The 27,124-nt window shown below is 34.4% G+C and overlaps 2 protein-coding genes across 2 annotated transcripts in view; one reads left to right on the top strand and one right to left on the bottom strand.

Annotated features, from left to right (window-relative positions):
- kek2 (kekkon 2) overlaps positions 1–27,124 on the top strand; it is a 597,210-nt gene that overhangs the window by 119,867 nt on the left and 450,219 nt on the right. The gene's annotated exons all lie outside the window — the stretch shown is intronic.
- The window catches only part of LOC135847284 (juvenile hormone esterase-like), a 30,686-nt gene continuing 6,464 nt past the window's right edge, over positions 2,903–27,124 (bottom strand). Inside the window, exons 3-11 of the mRNA XM_065366748.1 lie at positions 26,278–26,415; positions 13,229–13,382; positions 10,199–10,384; positions 9,889–10,097; positions 9,112–9,277; positions 8,846–9,009; positions 4,976–5,135; positions 4,692–4,824; positions 2,903–3,288 (exon numbers count right to left, since the gene is read on the bottom strand). Of these exons, the coding sequence (XP_065222820.1) occupies positions 3,096–3,288; positions 4,692–4,824; positions 4,976–5,135; positions 8,846–9,009; positions 9,112–9,277; positions 9,889–10,097; positions 10,199–10,384; positions 13,229–13,382; positions 26,278–26,415 (1,503 nt within the window). The 3' untranslated portion in view covers positions 2,903–3,095. The remainder of the gene's footprint in view (positions 3,289–4,691; positions 4,825–4,975; positions 5,136–8,845; positions 9,010–9,111; positions 9,278–9,888; positions 10,098–10,198; positions 10,385–13,228; positions 13,383–26,277; positions 26,416–27,124) is intronic.

Below are 27,124 nucleotides of genomic sequence, written 5' to 3'. Positions count from 1 at the left end.
AATTATTTTTCCATTTTGGATTCAGAACTTTCCGAAAATGTTCAAAAAAACATTTACGCCGAATGTTTGAATTTCTTAGGAATTTTTTTTCTTTTTGAAAAAAAAGTACCTACAGATCACCTATATAAAAATATGTAATAATTAATTTTTTTTTGAAAAGATTCAGGTAAAATAATTAAGTAAATAAAATTTTGATTTAAAAAAAAATAAAATGATTATTTTTTATTTTTAAATAATTAATGTAGGTAGGTACGTAATATTTTATATTACATATTTTTATTTATTTCTTTTTTGAAAAAACGTAGATTTTTTGTCTATTTTTAAAAGTTTATCAAAAATTGAAAAATGCACTTTTAGCTCCTAAAATTTCGAGTGATGGTATTAGTCCGGCATATGACAATAGGAGTAATTGCACCCCCCCCCGCCGATCCTACGGGACAACTTTTTTCTTAAAGGGGACATCCTAAGGAAAATTTTAAAGCAAACTTGCCCAAATAAAAGTTGGCCTTACTTACAAAATGGCGGCCATTTTGATTGACAGGTCAGCCGAAATCGCAGATTTCGCGTTTCAACATGCAAAAATTCATCACCTGTCAAAATTTCAACTGCTAAAGTGCGTTTTTCGATTTTTGGTGAATTTTTGAAAATCAAATTTAGGCTAGGTCAAAAATGAGGGAAAAAATCAAAATTTTACCAAATTGACCAAGAAAGCTAAAATTTGGGATATACCCTATTTTCGACATGCCAAATCGATTGGAAACGGTTTCAACCCGTTTTCAGCAGTTCTGGAGCCTCCAGCAGATTTTTGAAACTCGAAATTCCCACAAAATTCCATCAAATTGGAGTTGTAAAGCTGAAATATATTCTAAAAACTAATTTCAATACGCTACGAAGTACTGCAGGTGAATTTCAAGTCGTTTTGGAGCCTCCAACGACTTTTTGAAAATTCCTGAAGCCTCCAGCAGATGTTTGAATCTTTAAATTTTCACAAAATTTCATCAAATGGAGATGGAAAGCTGAAATTTACTCTACACTCCAATTTTAACACCCTCTGAAGACGACTTCAGGTGGGTTCAAGTTATTTCAGAGCCTCCAGCGACTTTTTTGAAAATTACTGGAGCCTCCAGTAGATTTTTGTAACTTGAAATTTCCCCAAAATTTCATCAAACTGAGATGGAGAGTCGAAATTCATTCTTCAAACTAATTTCTATACGCTACGAAGTTGACTGCTGGTGGATTTCAAGTTATTTTAGAGCCTCCAGCAACATTTTTGAAAATTACTGGAGCCTCCAGACGATTTTTTAAACTTTGAATTTTCACAAAATTTCATCAAACTGAGATGGAGAGTTGATATTCATTCTGCAAACTAATTTTAACACCCTCTGAAGACGACTTCAGGTGGATTCAAGTCATTTATGATCCTCCAGCGACTTTTTTGAAAATTACTGGAGCCTCCAGCAGATGTTTGAAACTTTAAATTTTCACAGAATTTCATCAGATGGAGGTTTAAAGCTGAAATTTACTCTACACTCCAATTTTAAGACCCTCTGAAGACGACTTCAGGTGGGTTCAAGTCATTTTAGAGCCTCCAGCGACTTTTTTGAAAATTACTGGAGCCTCCAGTAGACTTTTCAAACTTTAAATCTCCCCAACATTAATTTATCAAATGGAGTTGGCTAGCTGAAATTTACTTCGCAGACTACATGGTGGCATCAAATGGTTTTGAAACTTCCAGCTACATTTAGAAAATTTCAATTTTCCAAAAAAAACGCCATTTAACCTTTCAAAAAGCCGCTGGAGGCTCCAAAACAACTGGAAATCCACCAGCAGTCAACTTCGTAGCGTATTGAAATTAGTTTGCATAATGAATTTCGACTCTCCATCTCAATATTGAGGAAATTTCAAGTTTCAAAAATCTACTCCAGTAATTTTCAAAAAAGTCGCTGGAGGCTCCAAAATGACTTGAACCCACCTAAAGTCGTCTTCAGAGGGTGTTAAAATTGGAGTGTACAGTAAATTTCAGCTTTACATCTCAATTTGATGAAATTTTGTGAAAATTTAAAGTTTCAAACATCTGCTGGAGGCTCCAAAACGACTTGAAATTCACCTGCAGTACTTCGTAGCGCATTGAAATTAGTTTTTAGAATAGATTCCAGCTTTACAACTCCAATTTGACGGAATTTTTTGGGAATTTCGACTTTCAAAAATCTGCTGGAGGCTCCAGAACTGCTCAAAACGGGTTGAATTCGTTTCCAATCGATTTGGCATGTCGAAAATAGGGTATATCTCAAATTTCAGCTTTCTTGGTCAGTTTGGTAAAACTTTGATTTTTTCCCATATTTTTGGCATAAATTCGATTTTCAAAAATTCACCAAATATCGAAAAACGCACTTTAGCACTTGAAATTTTGACAGTTGATGAATTTTTGCATTATCTTTCGATCTACCTTTGTAAAGTTTGAAAAATTTCGTGCAAGTCCTGTTGAAACGCGAAATCTGTGATTTCGGCTGACCTGTCAATCAAAATGGCCGCCATTTTGTATGTAAGGCCAACTTTTTTTTGAGCAAGTTTGCTTTAAAATTTTCCTTAGGATGTTCCCTCTAAGAAAAGAGTTGTCCCGGAGGATCGGCGGGGGAGGGGGTGCAATTACTCCTATTGTCATATGCCGGACTACATATATAATATATTATTATAATATTTTAATCTGGCTTTGTTCGGTTTAAAAAGTCTTCTTCCGGTAGGGATATCACCCTCCCTTGTAAATGAAGAAAAAATCGGAAGTATACCGATACAAATTCACCATCTTACCTTCAGTACCTAGATCGACATTCGAATCACATAATATGTAAAATACTATTCCATGTCGAAGATAATAAAAAAATAAATGTTATTCCGACATTAATTCTCCTTTCTTGTTTATATTTTCAACTATTTCACACAATGAATATTATTGTTCGTCTCATTGATATAAAGTTTTCAATTTATAATTTATACAGCACAACTTTAAATAATTAATATAATAGTTGGCTTACAAAAATACAATAATTAACGAATGATTAAAAAATAATCCAAGAAGAATTTCTCACACAGCTCGTCTATTCCTCTTCCGTTTCGTTGTTTTCTATTTTACCCTCCTTTATTATTTTATTTATCTTTAACCAAAATTTGTATCTATCTTCGTTTATATATCCATTGCACATTTTCATATTCTCGTGTATTTGCAAAAAGTTAGGCTGGTCTTGGCTGAAAGGTTTCCAATTCACACTCACATTGTCTCCGTTTGGATTTCTGTAAAATGTGAAAATACAATAACATGTGTGTCAAGTGCAGCAGGCTTTTAACGTTTTTTTTTTTTTTTTTCAAAATTAAATCGTGTAAAAGAGAAAACTCAACTCGATGTGTATGAAAAAAAAAAGGCATCCATTAATGCATTTAATATGTTACATTTTTTTATACAGTGTAACCCAGCATTTTATAAAGCCATAGAATGGCTTTTGATGTTGTTACAGGCAGCTGTTTGTTAAAGAGGCAAAGTACATGCGAGGTTCAGAGATGCCTATTCCATTCAGTCAGCAAATATTTGATCAAATTACATCAACTAATAAGATTTCTTTTCAATAAATACCTTTACAACATATAAAACGCTAACCTGTGCCACTACACCTGACCCAACGATAACCGATTATACCTACCTGCGTTTATTCATCATGATGCTAAAGTTATTACGGCTAAAAGATTAAAATCGCAAAGGGGTGCATAATACACGATGCCATTTTTCCAATAAAATATTTAAAACGGAATAAATTATCCTCGGTAGCGGTATTTTTTCCCCATCGCTCTGTCATTGACGGTTTTCAAATGTTTTTGAACGTTAATCAAGCGTGTCAGTGAAACGAGTGAGGGTTGGCAGCCTTTAAAAACATTCCAGCTTTTTTTCCTGTGTTTTTTTTTTGTTTTTCACAAAAGGGTTCAGTTTGCTAGATCGGTTTATCCTCGTCTGCTCAACTGTACGATACATTTGAAGGGGTCGCTTTTCTAATAAAGTAAATTTCTGACAAAAGTTGTCATTCTCAAGAGGAACAACAAACGCATTATGCTTCGGAGAATTCGCGAGAATCCGAGCAAATTCATTTTCATAACATTTTTAGCGGTTTAGATTGAACGACGAGTCGAAGAGGTATTAAATCAATGCTCGGTTCGCAGAAAAAAAAACAAACGCAAAGTATAAATATTTGAGGAACGGTACGATTTATCGGCTGTGTTGTACTCGTGCTTTGGCCTTTTTCGTTGAATACTTGTTACACACTTTGTCTAAAAATCTTTCTTACAGCAAAAAGTGCTAGGTATACCACTTGTAAAATATTTCTTTCACGAAACGTCTTCTCTCGTTGAAATTTATTTTTCGCTTGTTATAAGTTACCTACCTGCTCTACTCCTTTCGCCAACTTCCCTAGTTAATTTTACCAACGCAAAAAGGTATACCAGAAATTGTCTTCTTTTTGTTCATATTTTAAGTACCTATTCGAATTATATAGCGGAAAATGTCTGTCGCGTCGAGAATCTGCGGGTATTATGGTGACAAGGAACTGCGACTTATTCATTTAATTTTCATTCGCCACTCAACCGAGGAATTACTTGGTACCTAGATGGTCGTTCCTCGTTCGTTGTATATAAGAGTAAAACCAACTTACCCTGTTTTGATGAAATTGCAAAACAATGCGCTCAGATTTTTAATAACTTTAATATCCCTTTTGCTTGAAAATCGACTTGCGATGTCGCTTTTGAAAGGTAATATATACCCTAGGATGTCATCGTGAGTTGGCCCTTTAAAAAGAAAATTCATATTCGTTTATATCGTCTCATCGTGAAACTAAAACTAATCTTTTCGAGTTATTCCGGGTCAACACATCGGGGACTGAAATTCGATTGAACTGGTGAAATGTCGTTTGTAATAAACGTATAATGAAATAAATACCATCCATTAATCTGGTGATAACCGGGTAATATTTCTTGTAGCAGTTCAGAGGTCCTTCGTATAAGAAATGGAATACGAAAACTGGCCATTTTTCTTCGTTCACGTCTTTGAAATTGCTCAGGTCGTAGAAAGCCCTCGTCCATATGACATCGGTGTAAAGCTAAATGAAACGTACGAGTATTAAAATGTGAGTATTAGGCAGTTTTTACCTTAAAAAGGAGGTGGGTTCTAATTGGTGGAAAATTTTTTGAACCAGTTCGAGCAAGATTGATAGAGCATGCAAAAATGCATCAGTAGTCAAAATTTCGGATTTTGAGGTGAATTTTGCAATTTTTAATAAATTTTTGAAAAACAAATTTAAGCTGAAAATGGGGATAAAAATCAAAATGTTACCAAATAAACCTAGAAAATTGAAATTTCATATGTACCTCATTTTTAACCCCGGGAATCGAATGAAAACGGTTTTGAACTGTTCAGGAGTCCCCGACAGATTTTCGAAAATTTGAATTTCCACAAAATTAAACTTAATGAAGTTAGGTATACGAACCTAAAATTTACTTCACATCCTATTTACAACTTACTAAATCGATTGGAGGTGATTTCAAACCATTTCGTCGTAAGGAACATTTTAAAGCAAACTTGCCAAAAAAAAAGTTGGCATTACTTACAAAATGGCGGCCATTTTGATTGGCAGGTCAGCCGAAATAGCAGATTTTGCGTTTTAACATAGGACTTGCACGAACTTTTTCAAACTTAACAAAAGTAGATCGAAATATCATACAAAAATTTATCACCTGTCAAAATTTCAAGTGCTAAAGTGCGTTTTTCGATTTTTGGTGAATTTTTGAAAATCGAATTCAGGCCAAAAATGAGGGAAAAAATCAAAATTTTACCAAATTGACCAAGAAAGCTGAAATTTGGGACATACCCTATTTTCGATATGCCAAATCCATTGGAATCGGTTTCAACCCGTTTTGAGCAGTTCTGGAGCCTCCAGCAGATTTTTGAAACTCGAAATTCCCACAAAATGTTATCAAATTGGAGTTGTAAAGCTAAAATTTATTCTAAAAACTAATTTCAATACGCTACGAAGTACTGCAGGTGAATTTCAAGTCGTTTTGGAGCCTCCAGTGACTTTTTGAAAATTCCTGAAGTCTCCAGCAGATTTTTTAAACGATAAATTATCACAAAATTTCATAAAATGTAGATGGAAAGCTGAAATTTACTCTACACCCCAATTTTAACTCCCTCTGAAGACGACTTCAGGTGGGTTCAAGTCATTTTAAAGCCTCCAGCGACTTTTTTGAAAATTACTGGAGCCTCCAGTACATTTTTTAAACTTGAAATTTCCCCAACATCAATTTACCAAATGGAGTTGGAAAGATGAAATTTACTTCGCAGACTACATGGTGGTTTCAAATGGTTTTGAAGCTTCCAGCTACTTTTTGGAAATTTCAATTTTCCAAAAAAAACGTCATACAACCTTTCAAAAAGTGGCTGGTGGCTCCAAAACGACTTGAAATCCACCAGCAGTCAACTTCGTAGCGTACTGAAATTAGTTTGCAGAATGAATTTTGACTCTCCATCTTAGTTTGATGACATTTTGGGGAAATTTCAAGTTTAAAAAATGTACTGGAGGCTCCAGTAATTTTCAAAAAAGTTTCTGCATGCTCTAAAATGACTTGAAATCCACCAGAAATTCTTTTCAGAGGATGTTAAAATTGGAGTGTAGAGTAAATTTCAGCTTTCCATCTCCATTTTGATGAAATTTTGTGAAAATTTATAGCTTCAAAAATCTGCCGGAGGCTTCAGGAATTTTCAAAAAGTCGCTGGAGGCTCCAAAACGACTTGAAATTCACCTGAAGTACTTCGTAGCGTATTGAAATTAGTTTTTAGAATGAATTTTAGCTTTACAACTCCAATGTGATAAAATTTTGTGGGAATACCGAGTTTTAAAAATTTGCTGGAGGCTCCAGAACTGCTCAAAACGGGTTGAAACCGTTTCCAATCGATTTGGCATGTCGAAAATAGGGTATATCCCAAATTTCAGCTTTCTTGGTCAATTTGGAAAAATTTTGATTTTTTCCCTCAGTTTTGGCCTGAATTCGATTTTCAAAAATTCACCAAAAATCGAAAAACGCACTTTAGCACTTGAAATTTTGACAGATGATAAATTTTTGCATGATATTTCGATCTACTTTTGTTAAGTTTGAAAAAGTTCGTGCAAGTCCTATGTTAAAACGCAAAATCTGCTATTTCGGCTGACCTGTCAATCAAAATGGCCACCATTTTGTAAGTAAGGAGAAGGACAACTTTTTTTTGGCAAGTTTGCTTTAAAATGTTCCTTAGGATGTCCCCTTTAAGGAAAAAGTTGTCCCGGAGGATCGTCTGGGGGGAGGGGGGTGCAATTACTCCTATTGTCATATGCCGGACTATTTTGATAGAAAATTTTGGATTTTTTCTGTCAAAACTCAACACTTTGAGGTACGTAGATTGGATATCATTTTTTCAAAAACCCTTAAGATTATGACCCGGTTTTGAGTTCAAAATTCCTCAAAAATGCCCAAGAAACATTTTCATCATAATATTCAAACAAAAAGTTTTGATGGAAAATTTTAATAATTTTTCGAAATTTTATCCTATCTTGGGTAAATTACAGGACTTCTTGAGAATCAAGATACAAAGTTTGTATGTACTAAAAATGTTCCAAATGTGTTTTTTTTTTTTTGGAAAATTTGATCATCTGTCGAAATGTTGACCCATTTTTTGACTACTTTTTTCGAAAATCTCGAGAATGATGACACAATTTTGGGGTTGAAGTTCTTCAAAGCTGTTTGAAACAAGATTTGGTAGAAATATTTGATTTTCTGTCAAAATTTTAACCTATTTTAATGATTTGCATGACACTTTTTTCAGAAACCTCGTAAATCGACATGATTTAATTTTGGCTCATATTCTTTAAAAATGCTCAAAAAATGTTTTCTTCATAATATTATTTGAATTTCTGGAAAAATTTTGACTCATTTTGATGGGACGCAAGATACATTTTTCAAAAACCCAGAAAATCTTGGCCCAAATTTATTGGGCTCAAATTTTTTATAAATGCTCATAAAACATTTCCGTTTGAATGAGTGTTTGAATTTTTCACTTAATTTTAATTTATTTTAACAGGTCGTAAGATCGTTTTTGAACAATTCTTCTACAGATATCATTTTTACCCAAAATTGGAGTTGGGGGGGCGTAACTTTATTTATATAGCTACAAAATCCAAAATACGTCTTTTCTGACATTGTTGAGCCATATCTACAATGAACCAACTAAATTTCTTTGAACTACAAAAATTCCAGCTGATTAAACACTTTTTTACCAGATGGATTTGAACGGTTTTTATGGCACTCTTTGACAATATAAAATTTTCAAAATACAGTTGAAAGCTCTCGAACAGCCTAAAACCATATCTAGTGGATTCAACGGGTTGAAATCATTGCATGAAATAAATTTTAGTTTTCCAACTTTACTGAGTAAAATTTTGTGGAACTTTCAATTCCAAAAATTTGCTAGAACCTGCAAAACTACTCCAAAACGTTTCCAAATTGATTCGAAGAGTTAAAATATTAGGATGCACACCATTTCAGCTTCATAGGGAAATTTGGTAAAAATGTGATTTTTTCCCACCTTTGACCCTTTGATTTGCACAAGTTCACCTCAAATCGAAATATTATGCACTCTAGATGTAGCCCTCGACATTTTCACAGGCGATGTATTTTTGCGTACTCTTTTGATTCAACTTTGTTCGGTTGAGCTTTTTCGGCAGTTGGGATATTTTCCTTGTCAGTAACTTATCGAAGAAAATTAAACCACGAATCTTACGTCTATCGTTTCCTTTCCGGAGTTGAAGTCGATATCTTTATTCTTGAAATAGTACAACTTGATCATATCGGCGACTTCGGGTAAAATTTTATCATTAATCATAGGCAGCATTCGTCCAACACAAGTGGTAAAATCTTCTCTCAAATGATTCATTACGAACGGATCTAAACAAAAAACAAATCACATACTCATAAACAGCTTTCTAAACCTTCCCCGAAGAAACGAGGCCATCTTATTCTAGACAGCTAGGAAACTGGTCAACGAACCCAAGTAAAACGCGAACATTCCCTCTTTAGACATTAATCCGGTGAACGTTGGTAATTTGACAGATTGATCGGCCAACGATTGCGTCTCGGCGGTGATAATAGCTCCTTCTTCGATGGTCTCGACTGACGGTGAGAACGGTAAAACGATAATATCTCCTCCATTTTCCTGTCAACCAAACAACGTCGTAATTACACGATCCAGTTGAACGATATTTTTCTCGAATATCAATTTTTCCACTTCCGCAACCACGCAAAAATTAAAGATACCTCTACCCGTTTACCTCTTCTGATACGAACGCCACGCTTTTATTATTAATTCGGCGAAAAACAAAACGTTATAAAATTGGGTCATAAGCGTGCGGAAGCATAGAATTCGTAAATTTCGGAAACAAATTCAAAAATATGCAAATTTTCGCCATCGTTATATAACAGACACAGGTAACCCAGAAAAACATTTTCAAGGTGAAAATAAAAAAATACCCGTATAAAAAGCAGGGTAACTAGGGGTAGGTACTTTTTGACCTGAAAGTTTAGCACGTTACATCAAAGTACCTCTGACTACACAACAGAAGAGGATAGATATAGGTAAAGTCTCTAACTATACTAGAACGTAACTATACTCGCGTATCTATCCAGCTTAATTATTCGAATAATGAAAATTCATTATTCAAATTGCTATACGCTAGTAGTAGATATCGTAGCTTATTAGCAAAGGAGAGAATAAATTAAAAAGCTTATGAGAAAAACGACGCTCAAGGGGCGGCGCGCAGATGTTACCAATTGTAAGTATCTATGGTACGCGGTCAATCCTTCGACTAGTTCATCGGCCGGTACGTTTTTCAAAAATTTCAAAAGTCCTTCTTTGTTTTTCCCTCTGTAACCCAATCTGTGGCCGAATTCGAAAGCTCGCTCCACCGAATTCGTAACTGCAGGACGCATCAGAGCGTTTCCACTGAACATTACGAGTTGCTGGAATAGGTTCATATCTGTGAAAAATAAATAGGTACGCAGCGTGAGTGAATTCATGATGGAGATCATCCTTTTGGCGAAGGAAATGCGATGGATCGAGGATATATGTATTGCCTACCTTTAGTGGCAGGAGAAAAAGTGAGGAGATGAAGCAGAGCAGCACCGCAACTATTACCACCGGCGGTTATTTTATTCGGGTCTCCGCCGAAACATTCGATATTCTCTTTGACCCATTGCAAAGCTAAAATCAAGTCTTTGAGGCCGACATTTCCTGGCGAATCTGGTAGTCCCAAATCCAGAAATCCTGTCGAAGAAAGCAAAATTTAATATTAGTATGATAATATGTCGATATGTGCTCCAATAATGGTGTACTTCAAATTCTCATTTCATGCTAGTTTTTCGGCTCAATTTTTTTTTCTTATTTCCTGCTCAAGAAACAAAAAAAAACAAACAAAAAAATCGGTACTCCAATATTTTAAGATCCCCTCCTTCCCTCCTCCTTCTACTCCTCCAACATCTCACAAAAATCCAGAATTAAAATTACCAAAGAAAAATAATGAAAAACTTCATTTTCATCTCACAAATTTTGCATAGAAAATAATTTTGAAACTACATAAATTAAAATAAGTTTTAGAACCACTCCCCCCACAATCCACAAAATCAATTAAAATTCCGATTCCTAGACTTCCTCTCCCATCTTCGTACACCTCTTTTTAAAAAAATTCCGAACTCAAATTAGGTACATATTAAAAAAATTAATGTTTATGTGAAAGGAAAAAATGTTTTTGGTGGATAAAAATTAAGAATTTTCAGACCCATTTTGTCTTCCTCCCCTCTTCATACTCCTCACAAAAATTCGAATCATCATAAAAATTATTTATATAGCCACATAGGGGAAAAAACCAATTTTTAAATACCTAATTATTTCATGAAAGAGTTTTCCACTACCCATCTTCTTCAGGAAATTTTCAGCTCCTTCTCTTCTACTTCGCTCAAAAATCCAAAATTCCGAAATTCCAAACCACCCATTTAAAAAGAGGTTTCCGACAACTCTCTTTTATCTTGAGCACGTGAGCCCAAAAAAATTATTCAAATTTCTGAAAATGTCCAAACGCTCCCCCTCAAAATCCCATAATTCAAAATTGGCAAAAAAATCATGCTCACAAGTGGAAACATTATCTAAAAACATTTTGGGCTCCTCCCCTCTTTCATCAATAAAAACTATACAAATTCAATTTATGATAAGTATCGGACCACCTTCTCCTCCTCCCCTTCAGTCCCCCTAGACCCATTTTTATGAACATAAACAAAGATCAGAGGTACTGAGTACTTCAAAATTGGAAGAAAACTAGGTAAAGGAGTGCAGTCAACAAAGTGAGAGTATTTCATTTTCGTTTTTCGGTTTTTCACATCCTCAAAAACATGAATTTTTCAAAAATTTCACGCTTAAAGAATGAAATGGCGGTGAAGATGAACTCTAATCATAAAACCGAGTTCAAATTCTTGTTCAGCGGTCTTAAAAACATGCTAATTGATGAGTCACTCTATTATATGACAATTTATTCGAATTTGGACTACGTTTAACGAAGGAGAGGGGGTGCTAAGTGCCTCTGAGAGAGTCCAATCAAAAAACTGAACACATATTCGTGTTCAGTGCATCCAAAAACATAGAAATCGATATGTCACAAGCCACAATTCATTTTCTGAAATTTTGACCCTTTGAGGGGGGGCCCCAATTTGGGGTAAAATTTGAAAAAATGGTCAAAGTAGTGTGACATATCGAATACTATGTTTTCGAAGGTGCTGAACACGAATATGACCTTATTTTTTCGATTCGATGAGTTCCACGTCCCCTCTTTTCCCACAGACCAAAAAAAACTGAAAATTTTTCAGAACACCTCTCCTCCTCCTCTTTCTCACAAAAACCAAAATTAGAATTACACAAAAAAATAACATAATGATGAAAAAAAAAGAATCGATGGAAAATCTCTCACCTCTCTCTTTTTCTTCAGTCAAAAAAATGAATTAAATTTTCCTCCCTCCCCTCTAAAAAGTACCAGGATTCAAATTGCCCAAAAAAATAATGCTTGAATATTTGTTTGAAAAAAAAAACTTTTAAAATGATTTCAAAACATGGTTTCTGATACGCCTACTTTCCCCCAATCCCACGAAAAGAATTTCAATTGATTCTAAGAATTATCAGCATCTCCCTATCCCAGAAACTTCCAGAATTTTAATTGCCACAAAAAAAATCAAATTCATGGAAAAGACAAAACGAGGTTTCCAAATCCTCCTTTTTTTTGCATCTCATAAAAATTATTTTGGTTTGATTCTGAAAATTTTCAGATCCTCATTCACTTTTTCTACTGAAAAATTCCGTTCCAAAAACCAAAAGAAATCGTTACTGCTCATGAAAAAAAATCGATTCATTTCAAAAAGGACTTTTAACTTGCTTTCTTCTCCGGATTTACAAAAATGATTCGTAATTCAATTTGCAAATTTCCGAACCCCCTTCTCTTCCTCTCTGTTTGAAATTCCAGAATTCAAATCGCTAAAAAAAATATTATGCTCGAGGGAAAAAAACATCATATTTAAAGGTAATTTTTGAACTTTCTTGCTTTCTCAGTTCACAAATATTTTCCAAATTCAATTTCGAAAATTAAATAAGCCAAAAAAAAATCAGAAATCAGAAATATTCATGCAAGACTGTCGTTTTGAATTATTTTTTAATCATTTTTTCACACAGACTCTTCCTTTTCCTTTCAGCTCCATTTTATACTATGTTTTCAATTTTTGAAGTAAAAAATTTCGAAGCTTGCTTAAATTTTCGACCGAACTAGGTCAATTTGCAATCTCACCTACGCATATTTGCGACCTTACCCCTCCCCTACCCTCCCTTTCTTTATCTATGTAATCTCTATTTTCATTTTCAAAGTATGCTGCGTGATTATTAATTGGATTTTTGTGTTCTCTTTTTGTTTCAGGTGAGTGAATACATTTTCGAATTTATTTCTACGAGATCAATAAGACATTTAAATAATGATCGGGGGTAAGAAGTTTTCTTTCAATTTACGAGAATATAATTTCAATTGATTTTGATTACCTATCCTTTGTTGCAATTGGATTATTTCAAACACTATAATCTTACCTAAAACATGAAGTCGATAATTTATGGTGACGACGATCACGTCGTGAGGAAGGACGTAATCAGGCGAAAAATAATTTGATGAGCCAGAGAAATATGTGAACAATCCTCCATGAGCGTATACCAATACTGGCTTCAACCGGTCGTTATCTTCAGTCTGAAAACAGGAAATTTCATTTAAAATTAATTAAAGTGTCAAAAAAATCAAAATTCCAATTTTATGACTAAATGCTCATTTTTTACAATCAAAAGATGTTGTTCTCAATTCTTCCAACTAAAGTGCAACTTATTTCAAACTTTTCTGAGGTTCCCATTTTTGAAAAATTTTTCAACCATAATCCAATTATTTCAATTTAAAAGTAGATAAAAGACGAGCTGCCTCCTCTTTTCCCTCCCCCCTTCCTTCGAACCATCTCTGATGGCAATCACATAATTTTTAAAGCACACCTTGCACATTTCCACGATTTGAAAACACGAAAGTATAAGCACACGTTCACACATTTTCACAAATCTACTCATAGTACGCAGATAGGTAACCTAAATATCTGCAACTGAAATACCTAGACCTCGAAATCTAAATCCACATCTACATACTACACCACACACCACACACTACACACTACACACAGCTTACTCAGCATCACTTTATCGATTCGGTAAAACCACCGCAATCGTAACGCCATCCAACCCATTGATAATTTATTCGCATTTAAATGTAATAAGAATCCGATGAATTATAAATCTGGTACTTAATCAAAGTCTCGTTTACACCGAACACCGCTGCCAACCCAGGCACATCCGTTAAATCCTGCGTTCATTTTTGCGAAAAACCTTCCGCCAACTCCACGTTATATACAAATTGGAATATCAATTTGCACGAGAGTTTATCGTTTTGCCAGTTTCGCTGTCGCCTGGCGCAGGGCGCACAACTCGCCCCATATTAGTTAATTTCATTTCGATAAAGGTCGTACACCCCGTATAAGTAGTTCTACTCTTGGAGACTTTATAGCAATGGTGACGGGATTAAGTTTGATGAGACCTGGCTGGTCGTAGCACTCGGTATGGCAACGATGATGATGAAAGCGTTGAGTAATTTTAATGTTATTAAGAAGACAGGTTAAAATGCGACAAAATATCAAAATTTTGACGTATTTTTTTTGTTGTTTTTTTTTCTCAGAATAGCGTTTTAAAAGACTTGACGTGTGTCGCCCACGGCAAGTTTCTTTTTCAAAGCATTAAAAATATCGCACCATTCTCGAAACAGTGAAAGAGAATAAACGTCATTCAAATTTTACCACCTTGCATTTATTTTGGCATAAACTTCATTCACGAGCGGAATGAGTCGGTTGGAGGCCCATGGTGGAAGCACCGAATGGAACCCTCAAAATTGTACCCCTCTTCTTCAAACTAGAATCTCTCTTCCGCTGTTTTTTTGCTCACATTCGAATACTTGAATGAGAGTTGTAAAATTGTTATTTTTTCTTGATTTTTTATTCACTTTTGAGAAAATAAGCCAATCTGACAAGAAAAAAGTAGTGTTTTTTTGAAAGTGTGAGAGAGTGGAGTGAGGAGGGGGTGTTGACTGAAAAAATTACCGTGTGGTATGAAAAATAAATATCAATTTTTCGGAATAAAATGACGAGTTCTTAAAATAAAATACAAATAAAAGATGAAATGACAATTTTTCCAAACTTTATGGAAGTTTCAAACTGTTTTTTGTTTTTTTTTTTTTTAAATTCAGATATAAGAATTGGCCTGACCGAAATAAGGGAAAAACTTTCAAAAATTTGGGTTTCGAGAGGTAAAAAACGATGTTTGAAAAAATTTGTTTATTCCATTCAATCCAAAATTTTAGAATTTGAATGAGGAGTTTTTCAAAATTTTAATTTTGAAAATGAAGAATAAACAGACCCGAGTGAATCGAGGCCATGGGCTCGTACTCAATTTTTCTCCCAAAAAAGTAATTTTAGTAACCGAAAAAGCTTGAAAAAGTAACCATCAGAAAAAAAAACACAAACAAAAAAACAAAATTTACGAATTAAAATGCATTTAATTTTGAAAAAATGAAATGTTTCGAAACTTTTTTATGAAAAATTGAAACATTTTGACAATTTTCTGTCATCAGTGAAAAAGGCAATTTTTGCAAAAATACATGTAATTCGAAACCGATGATTCTGAAAAAAGAATTGGTTTTCTGACAGTTTCTGGCATGAAAGCGAGACATTAGGACAATCCTCTTCTACAAAAAGTGAAAATTCAAAATTTTCTGAAAAAAAAACAATCTTTTGGAAATTTTTTTTAAAAAGCTAGAATTTTTTTACAGTTTTTGGCAAAAAGCAGGATTTTGACAATTTTAGCGAAAAGAAGAACTTTGTAAAAGTTATTGAGAAAAAGAGAATCAAAAGCCAAGCTTTCAGATAATTTTGAAGAAAAAAATTTCAAGCAAAAATTTTATCTATTCTATTTAAATACCTAATCTTAGTAAAAATTAGCAATTTTTGAGAATAAGAAATTAAGTAGTCTCTTACATTTTTTGGCAATTTTTTTTCAAAAAGTTAAATTTTTCAATTTGCAACTTTGACCATTTTACACAAAAAAAACGAGACTTTTCAACTGCGTAAAAGCTAGAATTTTCAGTAGGTACCTAGGGAAGATTTTGGATAATTTTTGGGAAAAAATATTTTTCAGAATTTTTTTCATAAAAACTGGAAATTCAACAACTTTTAACAAACAGCAAGACAAGCTATTTTTGGGGAAAAGCCCGAATTTTTGTCAATTATTGACCAAAAAAATGGTAGGTACTTTTTTGCAATCTTCGTTGAAAATGAGAGACATTTTTTAGTCACTGTCATTTTTTTAGGCAAAAAAGCGGAATTATTAGGTGTGTTTTAGGAAGGCGGAGGGATAATTCTTAATTTTTTCTTGCAAAAAAATGATAATTTTTGTTATGAAACGAGGATATAGCCTTCGATAGCACCACATCTCAAAAGCAGATACTTTCTTCTCACATTTTGCACTCATGGTCCACATTTCACAGGAATAATTCAGAATGGTCCATAAGTAGCATCGCATAATTCTCTTTCTAAGACCTATACATTCATCGTTCAATTTCCCAGCACATTGGCTAGGTTATTGAAAGCACTTTTTGCCATTATAATCCATGATTTAATTTCTTAAACTTGAATTATCACAATTGAGGAGGTGGATAGCAGAACGCAATAACTCCATTTTTGGTTTTTTGGGAAATTAGGAAAAATGGTCAGGAGGGGAAGGGTGGGGCGTCGAGTTCCAAAATTGGTGTCAAATGAAAGGGGAGGGTGCCATAAATAAAATTTCCACTCAATTTCAAAATTTTGGTCACCTGGGTAAGCACAGAGAGGATAAGAAAAATAAGTTATTGCGTTTTGAACGCAAATTTTTTTTGGGGTGTTTTTCTGCAAAAAAAAAAGTATTTTTTATTTGAAAAAATTGAAAAATTATAGAAAAAAAGTATGTTTAATTGAAAATTTTCAATAAAAAGCTGGAATGCAAAATTCAAACAATTCCTGTCTGTGATATAGCATTCAGAGAGTGGGAACGAAAGCACAATTTTTTTTTAGTAACTCCTACCCAATGAGTTTCAGTATCTACCCGATGAAAAAAAACAGTGTTACCACATCTGCGCAACTGCAATGAAATGTATAAAAAGTAGTGGAGTTATTGCGTTTTGCAAACAAAATCCATTTTTTGATGTATTTAGCTCTAAAATCAGACTTGTTTATCTCGATTGCGCTATGATATTCAACTGATGGACAAAATCTGACACCGGGAATGAATTCCCCGTTGAATTTTACATAAGGATAGATATCTAACTCAATTTTCGTAATTTTGGAGTTATTGCGTTCTGCTATCCACCTCCTCAATTGGTTTCGGCTTTACCTCCTATCTCACAAATATTATCCTCTCTGATTTTGAAATGATGGCACTGATTTTATCACTGATTCTGGTATGTAGGTAGGTATTAATATACCCACACCTAGTTTGTGTGTGTCTTTCCCAGCATAAATCATTTTATAATCTTTATCAGCCCAGTTTCTACCCTTTCCAGTCCATCACATTACCTTATGTCAAATTCGAGTAAGTATGTCCATACAAAAAAGTACGATTTTACACATTACTGATAAGGTTCGGATATGCTCGGAAGAGTTCATTGAGTTCTGATTGAACATCGGTCAGCTTCATGCATCTTCGGTGGTGCATTTTAACTGTACTCGGATGCAACTTTTTCAATTCAGGGCTTCCCAGAACCTTATCAGTGACGCAGAACGACAATTTTGTTTTTGATGGACATACACGGATTTGGCATTAAGGTAACAATCAGGTCTCACTTATTCCTAATATTATGTCGATTTGTAATCTCCTGGCTTCCATAATTACATTAAAGTGTAGTCTCAATAACTCAAACTCCGTTAACTCAAAAACTCTGGTAACTCGAAGCAAAGTCTGTTTCCCATTCAACTCTCCATAAGACTCAATGTAAAATTCACTTCTTTACCTTGAAGTAAATAGTCCAAAACCTCCGATAACTCGAAGTGAAATGTTTGAAAAATATAGAAAGAACCTCTGTAAGTTGAACGTTGCCAACATTTTGCCTCAGTAACTCAAATTTTTTGTTGAAAAAACTTGTAAATTCAAATCTCATTGATGCAAACCTCTTTTACAAACACATCAGAGTTACTTGAAGTACATTCATATCCACAAACATTTGGACCGCTCTCTCACATAGAGGGCGCTAGTGTGCCCATTGTTCTTGAATTCAGATGGGGCTTTTTTCTTAGCCCTTTCTTATCAGTCATATTTTACAAAAACGTTGGATTTAAAGAGTTAAAAATGAAAATATGATTCAGTCATGATTAATATGCAATAATGATCGTAAAAAATAAAAATAATGTACATCGAATTATTTTTTCAGTTTTAACCCTTGAAATTAATGCTTTCATAAACGCTGATAAGGAAAGCCCCATCTGAAAAATGTAAGCATTTGCCAGCTCAGTAGCGCTATCTACACCAGTGCCAGGTCGCAATGTACGTTTCTCTCAAATACACAGGTAATAATACTCATACATGTTTCCACTTCATTCCATGGTAAAAAAAAACCTTCATCTAATTCAAACTTTGCTGGCTCAAAACATACCAAAAACCCATAACTTGAACTCCGATATCTCAAAAATTCCGCTAACTCGCAGTCAACTCTTTCTTCCTTCAGCTTTGAGTTATCAAGACTCCACTGTATTAGCAAGTTTTCCAATTTTGTACAAAGTTTTCACGATGTTGTTCTGCCTTGGTAAATTGATATCAATATAGTTCTAGGGAGATGTAATGGTGTTTGTTTCCCATTGCCTTCCACCATGATTTTCTGTTGGGGTTTACTCCCTTAGCTAAATTTGCCAGTTTTCAGGTGCTGGTATTCGCCTTCTCACTCTGATGCTCTTGCACTTCCCTGGGGCTGGAACGAGTGAGTTGTTGGTGTTCTGCAGCTCTTATGCATTCTTGTTCATAATCCGTATTTATGTAGAGGTTTGGCCTTTGGCTTTCCACTCCTCCCTGTCATTCAACCAACTGGAGAAGTCTGCTTTGGCCATGTTTATCAATAACGAGTCCAGCAAACAGCAATGTGTTACCACCCTGCACGACGTGGACACGCAGAATACCCCTGGTGTTGTCTTTGCCTTCTCATCTGTTCTCGGGGACTGGCTCCTCTTGATGATCCGAGCTACTACCTAGATACCTCTAACGACAACAACTTGAGCCCCCCTCATGGGACAGAAATTTTAACAAACTGTAAGATTTTTATCTATTTTTGGCAGAAATAAAGACTTTGACTATTTTGTATTGTAGCTAGTTTAAAAACAAATTATTCACTTACCTACTGATATTATCTATACCTAAAAGTTTTGAAACCAATAGGGCCACTCATTGTTTTTGTTTCAAAACTTTATTAACAGGTATTAAGCCGGATTACAACAATAAATTTTGCTAATATTTCACTGGAATTACATACTAGCTTCTTCAGAGCAGTGTTCACGACTGAGGGCTCCTTCTTGATTGAGATCTAGTTATAGGTCTAAGTTGGGTGTGGTCTCTCTCCTGATTGGTCCCAGCACCAAGGGTGTGGCCTGTCATATGGGTGTGGTCCCTTCCCTCATTTAGCTTTTTTTATTCCTTTCAAGAACGTTGAAATTTTTTTATAACGTAAATTTGGTACCTAACCTAAACTATCTGTCAACGTCCAAAAGGTGAAAACTCGCGTTTAAATTATAAAACGGAAAATATTTTTTGAAAATAAATCATACAGTGGAATTTTTGCAAAAGCCATTAATAAAGTACAACATTCAACTCGAAAAAAAACAACAATAACAACTTTGTCATCTTGGCGCGATTTGAATAATTTCGCATCCAAAAAAAAAAAAAAAAAGGTAAATAAATAAGATAGGTAACCTCAATAGCCGCGTTGATTACTGCCTTTGAAATAATTTCAGCTAAATTAACCGGCATCTAACGCACAAAGGCGTTTTCTCTAAATTTCAACCTAACCAACGAGAGAGAAAAAATAAGGTCGGTGAGGGAAAAAAAAGACCTCGAACCGGGCCGACGTTATACATTGTGTAAGTGTATGGCATCGAAGAGAAATTTCTATCGTCGACACGGTTTCAGCGATAATGAGATTCGCGTTTCGAGTACAGGGAAAATAAGGAGCTTAATTTTTGTAAAATAAACTCGATAAAATGACAATAAAGAGTAAATTACACGATCAACGTTTGCGATGAAAAATAACAAACAAGCCATCAACACGGTAATAATGAGGTGAAACACGGAGAAAAATTTACGTAGTATAAAGTGCTATAGTTGTAGTAAATCACCTTCATTTTTGGCATCATAGTTAAAAGAACTATACTCGTAGTTCCTGAAGTACTATACATGTAGTACTCCCAAATCATTTATAGTATTATTTACTATAAGTATATCATTTTTTACTACAAGTATAGTACTTTCAATCGCTATACTTATAGTAAGTTTCACTATAGTGTCACAAATGAAGGTAAATTGCTACAATCTGTGGTGCTTTGTACTACTTATTTTTCTCAGTGTTGAAATACCGCCTCACACAATACTCGCAACGTCGTAGTACGGTACGCGAATTAACCCGCTATACGAATTATAACGTATAAAAATCGTATTAACCCTTGATAATGGCTTTTGGGATATCGACGATGCGATGATGACAGATGGACCCAACGCGACGCAACAGTACAGCCGCTGATGTTATTTGCGAAATGTGTAATTTAAAAGGCGGGTGTTCTTTTTACGAGTAAATTGTCACATGGTACCTCGTAGTAGCAGGTTAAAATTCCAAAATATTTCAAATCAAATCAGCCTAAAGTATATTTGCTCACTTTCTCCCTCGTGTATAACGTACCAAGCAACCGATTGGCTGAATATAATGCCTCCAGTATATTATCAAACCATCTTCCCTACTCTTCCGCCAAATTATTTATTTCAACGAGTTCCCATAAGGTGGAATTTTCCGCGCACTTTTGCCGAAGCTGACTCTGAGACCAGAAAAAAAAACGAATCTCATTCATTAACAAGTTTATCTTTTGCGCTGAAGCGTGAAAACGAGACAACTTTTTTAATTAACGCGCTGACGAATTTCAACTGCTACCGCGGAAACTACGAATTAATTTAATTACTTAATTAAGGTTAAGTGTCAATTTCAAAAGTCCAGCCTGGCACATTAACTGTTTTTCCTCGGCGCCGGATCGTCTTCATCTGTATGGAAGAAGCGATGTTCAGATTTGTGGTACCTATTTCATTATTTTTTGTGGGGGGGAGGGGGTGAGGGTGTGTATTTTTTTGGCATTAAATGAAACGTGTACGAGTAGATATAAAAATACGTATAAAACTTTTCTATTGCAATCTGAAGTTGAGTTCTAGATTTATAGCCGAGAAAAAAAACTGCGCGAGCCACTCGTGATATTCATAGTTTATCGTGGAGCCTTGTCAAAGGCTTAAAACCTCCTCCCTCCCCCATTTTAACTTCAATAAATGTTTACTGTGATGTGAAAGTACAATGATTACCATAATATCTTGATAAATTAACATAAACAAAGGACACAACAGCCATTTTGAGAAATAATATGAGCTCGGCGCACACGCGACTTTTTCCACGGTGCTCTGGTGGAAAACATGATACCCCTGCCCGGGAAGGCCCTCTGATAAAATTTCTAAACCAAATAAACTTTTCCAAAACCATTTTAAAATTTCTGAAAGATTTTGAGCATAATGTTCCTCATTGTCGGATTTTTTAGATTTTCCCCCTTCCCCTTCATCGTCTGTTTTGACGATGGGAACTGAAATCAAATGTTTATACCAACATTGATGAAAAAAACGGCGAAATTGTGCGACAAGTATTTTCAATTTTTTTAAAGACCTTTTAATATTTTTTTTCTGGCAATCAACGTTGATTTAATTTTTTTAAATCGCGTTTTTACCATTTCTTTGAAAAAATTCCGCAGAACTTCGCCAACATTTGATTGAAATTTTATCTGCATTTTTTGATGATTTACAGTGATTTTGGAGCTTTATTTTATTACGTACCTTTCCAAATTATGTGTCATTATTGTAGTTTTAAAATGGATTTTATGTTCCTGCGTTTTTTTTTTTTTTTTTTTTGTAGTTATTAGGTATTTTCGAAGGTTTTAACAAATTTTATCATTTTCTGCCAATTTTTAGAAATTTTATTTGATACTGTAGGTATTCAAGTTTTGAAGTAATTTTATCGATACCTACTAGACAATTTTTGTTACGTGTAAAATCAACTAAAATTTCTTTTCCGGCAATTTTCAGTGATTTTATTGCTTTTTTGATATTTTTATACAATTTCAACTACCTAATTTTTAAAAATGTTTTGTGAAATTTTTATCAACGTTTGTAAAATTTTATCATTTTTTCATTATTTTAATGATTTGCTATGATTTTAATGCCTTTTTTGTTTTTTTTTGCTTTTTTTATGTAGGTACCTACCTAATTTATTTCGTTTCTAACATTGAAATGTGGTGATTTTATTACTTAATGTATGTTTTTGAATGGTTTTCATGATGTTTTACACAAATTTGGCTTTTCGAAAAATTTTCTTAATCTCATTATTTTGTTATTTTTTTTGAGGGGGGAAGGGTTATCTTGTAAACCTATTTTGAACACTTTTCATGGAACTTATTGCCAATTTTACTGAAAATTTATCATGTTTTTTTGATTTTCTGTGGTTTTTATATGTTTTTCTCTTGTTTTTATAGCTGGCTCAAAACTCTCAACCATTCGATTTCCTTTTTTTCTTTTTTCAGTAATTCAATGTATTTTTCTGTTATTTTCATGTCATTTTAACTTGTTTTCAATTTTTTTCATGCAATTTTTTCATTATTTTATTTAAAATATAGCCATTAGTTCATGATTTTCAGCAACTTTATTGCTATTATGAAGGGATTTATGACATTTTACAATATTTCTAATTCGTCTTTTTCATGCAATTTTTGTCAAGTCCCATCAAAATTATATCAGTTTTTGGTTTTATCAACTTTACAAATATTTTATTGAAATTTTTTCATTTTTTGAAGATCTTGAGGAGTGATTTTGAAGTTTTACAAATTTATTTTGATTTTAGAAATAGATAAGTATTTAGGTATGTCCTTGACTTGTAGATATTCATTTTCAAAAGTTTTTACAGAGGTTTTTACTCAATATTTTCATTTTTTTCATCAATTTTTTACGGTATATTTTTTGATTTTAATGTCAATTTAACTGTTATTTTAATGCTGTAGGAAAGTACATAACTACTTAAGTATTTTGCAATTTTTTGTTATTTTAGAAATTTTTGAAACATTTCGCACAAATTTTAAATGCGTTTCTGTCAATTTAATTTATCTTCAAAAGTTATTTTTGCAAAGGATCTGATTAGATCTGACAAGGGAACCTTTTCTTGAGGTGTCGCACTCCGATTTGAACGGTACCTCGGTTTTTGGAAAGAGCATAGTCTAAAACCCCCAAAACCAAATTTTCAGCTGCCCAAGTTCATTTTTAGATTTTTGGCGAACGTTTGAAAATTCAAAATTGACTGTTTTTGGCGATTTGTGCTTTTTTTTTCAAAAGTACGTACTTGATCAGTTAAAATGGTCAAAATAAGTCCTAATACTAATATTAATTCCCCAAATCCAAATTTCTCTATTTCCAGCCATTCTGGAGCCTCCAGCGCGATTTTTCAATTTCTCCAGAATTTTGAATTTGTTCCAGAAGGCGTGAATATGAAGTTGGGCAGCTAAAATTCGAGTTGTGTATTACACTAGACCTGTTGAACGAGTTTATCTACATTTGAACCGATTTTGAGAGTGACACCTCAAAAGTGCTTTTTTGGCCAGCTTTTTTCAAAATTAAAAAATCCAAAATATCAAAAGTTTCCCGTTTGAGTGGAAAATTTTGAAATTCGCGCGAATCGCTGTATTTTGTCCATAACCAGGCCTTTTTTTTGTGGGGGGACTCAAGGGGACTCAGTCCCCCCAAAGGAAAGTTCAAAGATATCGAAAAATTACCATAAAAACTAAAAAAAATTGAAGAATTTGAATAAATATAAAAAAAAAGTTTTGGCAACTTTTTCAATAAAAATTTGCTGAAAAGGATACAGTGGCAGGGGAGGGGGGTGGTATGAAAATTAGGGAATTGCAACTTCAATTTAGAGTCCCCCTCAGAACTAGACTTACAAAAAAAGGCCTGTCCATAACTAACCCCCCAAATCCAAATTTCATAATTTCCAGGCGTTCTGGAGCCTCCAGCGTGATTTTTCAATTTCTCCAGAATTTTGAATTTGCTCCAGAAGGCGTGAATATGAAGTTGGGCAGCTAAAAATCGAGCTGTGTATTATACTCGACCTGATTAACGAGTTTATCCACATTTGAGCCGATTTTGAGAGTGACGCCTGGGTCATTTCACGTCAATTGGACCAAGAAGTGGTAGGGTGGTTCGGCGATTTTTTTGAAATTTTTTCTGTGGAAAGACCTTCTGAAGGGATGACCAATGGCGCAAATCGCAGCCCTCTAGCCCATTTTTAAAGGCAGCCAGGGAGTGTCAAAGTGTTCAGTGATCCTAAAATATCATCCATTTCAGCAGTGGATTACTCAATAACTGCGATAGGTACCTACCAAAATGGAACTTTTTCTCATAATTAGAGGTTTTGAAAGGCTTTTTGGTGATATCATAAAAATCAGTGTTGCCACTTTTTTTCGTACAAAAAATTAGCTCGAAAAGTTTTAAAACGTAGTTTTCATATCGTTCCGACTCTCAAAAATTGTGAAAAAAATATATTATGGACAACTTTTCATGCTGAACAACACATTGATAAAGTTGAAAAACCCCCTTTCACTCGATGAAATTAACTCCTCACAAAAAAATCAAAATTCGAAAAAATTCAATTTTCAATTTCAATCATCAAAAAAAGTTTACATTTATTCAGTTGTCTTATTTTGATCTCTTTCTGGCGTATTTCACGAAGAAGTTGATAAAAATTACACTCACAACAAAAAAATAAAAATTTGTTCATTTTTTGAATCTTTTTAAATTTTGATTTTTTTGTGAGTTCATTTCATCGAGTGAAAGGGTTTTTTCAACTTTTTCGACAGATACGTAAAAATAGGGGTCAAATGGGTCAACTTCACCTATCAAAACTTTTTTCATGTTTTACGTAAATCAAAAAATCGCATTTTTTTCGCAAACTTTGAATTTTTTAAAATCAGCTTTGCAACATGTTAACATCCCAATTTTTTAATAAGTATGTTGTTCAGCATGAAAAGTTGTCCGTAATGTATTTTTTTCATAATTTTTGAGAGTCGGAACAATGTAAAAACTACGTTTTGAAACTTTTCGAGCTAATTTTTTGTACGAAAAAAAGTGGCAACACTTATTTTTATGATATCACCAAAAAACCTTTCAAAACCCTTAACTATGAGATAAAGTTCCATTTTGGTAGGTATCGCGGTTATTGAGTAATCCACTGCTGAAATGGATGATATTTTAGGATCACTGAATACTTTGACACTCCCTGGCTGTCTTTAAAAATGGGCTAGAGGGCTGCGATTTGTGCCATTGGTCATCCCTTCGGAAGGTCTTTCCACAGGAAAAATTTCAAAAAAAATCGCCGAACCCCCCCCCCCCCCCCACCACTTCTTGGTCCAATTGACGTGGAATGACCCACCTCAAAAGTGCTTTTTTGACCAGCTTTTTTCAAAATTAAAAAATCCAAAATATCAAAAGTTTCCCGTTTGAGTGAAAATTTTTGAAATTCGCACTTTGATCTAAGTATTTGTAATTTAGATTGGGGTTCGCTTAACTTGGCTGCGAGAAACGCCAGGAACTAATCATCTATCTGATCAACAGGTCTCATTGCGGGTCTATTTAGATTATTCATATCCAATTGAGTTTCCTACATTTGATCTGATCAGGTGTGGTCAGATCAGATTGGATCCGAGCAATGTTCAGATCTATTATCAGATCAACCTGATCAAGCAGTTCTCATCAACTCTACTCAAATGTGATCAGGCCTGAAAAAATCTAAACCGATGGCATTTTTGATCTGATTAGATTTGGTCAGATCAAATCAGGAATGTCCGAATTTATTTAGAACCGATCCGATCTGATCAAGCGAAAGTCCCCCAATTGATCTATTCTGATCTGGTCACATCCAAACAAATTTCATTGAGAATGCAGGGAATGCCAAGATCTGATCTGATCTGAGACGATTCAATCATGGTTCGCTCATTTTCCAATATTTCATGCCACAATGAAAACATGACTGTGGAACAAAAAAAGGGAGAAATCCAACCATAGAATTCGATTAAGTGGTACCATACCAACTCTCCATTCATGGTATCCCCATTAAGTAGGCCTACCTTCTAATAAATTCGAGCTATTCTAATCCACGACACACTCTATAAGATACATAAAAGGAAACCAAACTGAATTAAATTCCATACCTTCGGCACGTAGACATTTACATATAAGCAATCCTCGCTGCCAATGGTACCAGGACGCGATCTGCTCATCTGTATGCAATCATCTCCTTCCAACGTGGCGTCGAATTCCTCTTCGAGTTCGTCAGGTTTTTGAGGTGGCTGCCAGCACACAACACACACACACATACGTATATAAGTACATAGGTATAATAAAGCATCATCATCTCACCAAAAACAGGCAGGACGAAGATAGAGAGCTATTAATTGTAGTTAAAAGCGAAGCCTTTCATTGCTAGTAACCCTTTGCTTTCGCAATGTATGTACTTTGCGGTCTTGGCTCTGCGAATTAACTTTTGGATGCGACGACGACGACGACGGCTCGCTCGCATCGTCGCTTGCTTAAATTACCATCTCATTTGAAACACATTATGAGATAGTTTACACTCTCATTATTTGATAAGCGACGACCATAAAAATAAGATTAATGCGGCACGCCTGGCCTGTTACCTCCACCTCTTCTCCTCTCCCCTCCCCTACCCACCTTCATCGCCACTGCAATATATATACTCAAAAAATATCTACCAACTTTGTGCACTACTAAGTATATAAATATAAAAGGTTTATAGCGGAGAGGTTAACTTTTGTCATCGTGTTCTCTCATACGCTTCGCCCTTTTGCAAAACACGCTCTTCTGCGAGCTTTTATTAACTTTCAAGAAAAAGCTTGAATAATTTAACGAGACGATACGGCGACGACGCCGGGGCATGGGCACTCGGTTTATAATATTTTATTAAGCGCCATCGCTATGCCATCCGGAGCCGGAGCCGAAGCCAGAGCCATCGAGTATTTTTCCGCTGTACCAGCGTAT

The sequence above is a fragment of the Planococcus citri genome, chromosome 5 (assembly GCF_950023065.1).
Source record: "Planococcus citri chromosome 5, ihPlaCitr1.1, whole genome shotgun sequence".
NCBI lineage: Eukaryota > Metazoa > Arthropoda > Insecta > Hemiptera > Pseudococcidae > Planococcus > Planococcus citri.
This window is presented reverse-complemented; position numbering and strand designations above follow the sequence as displayed.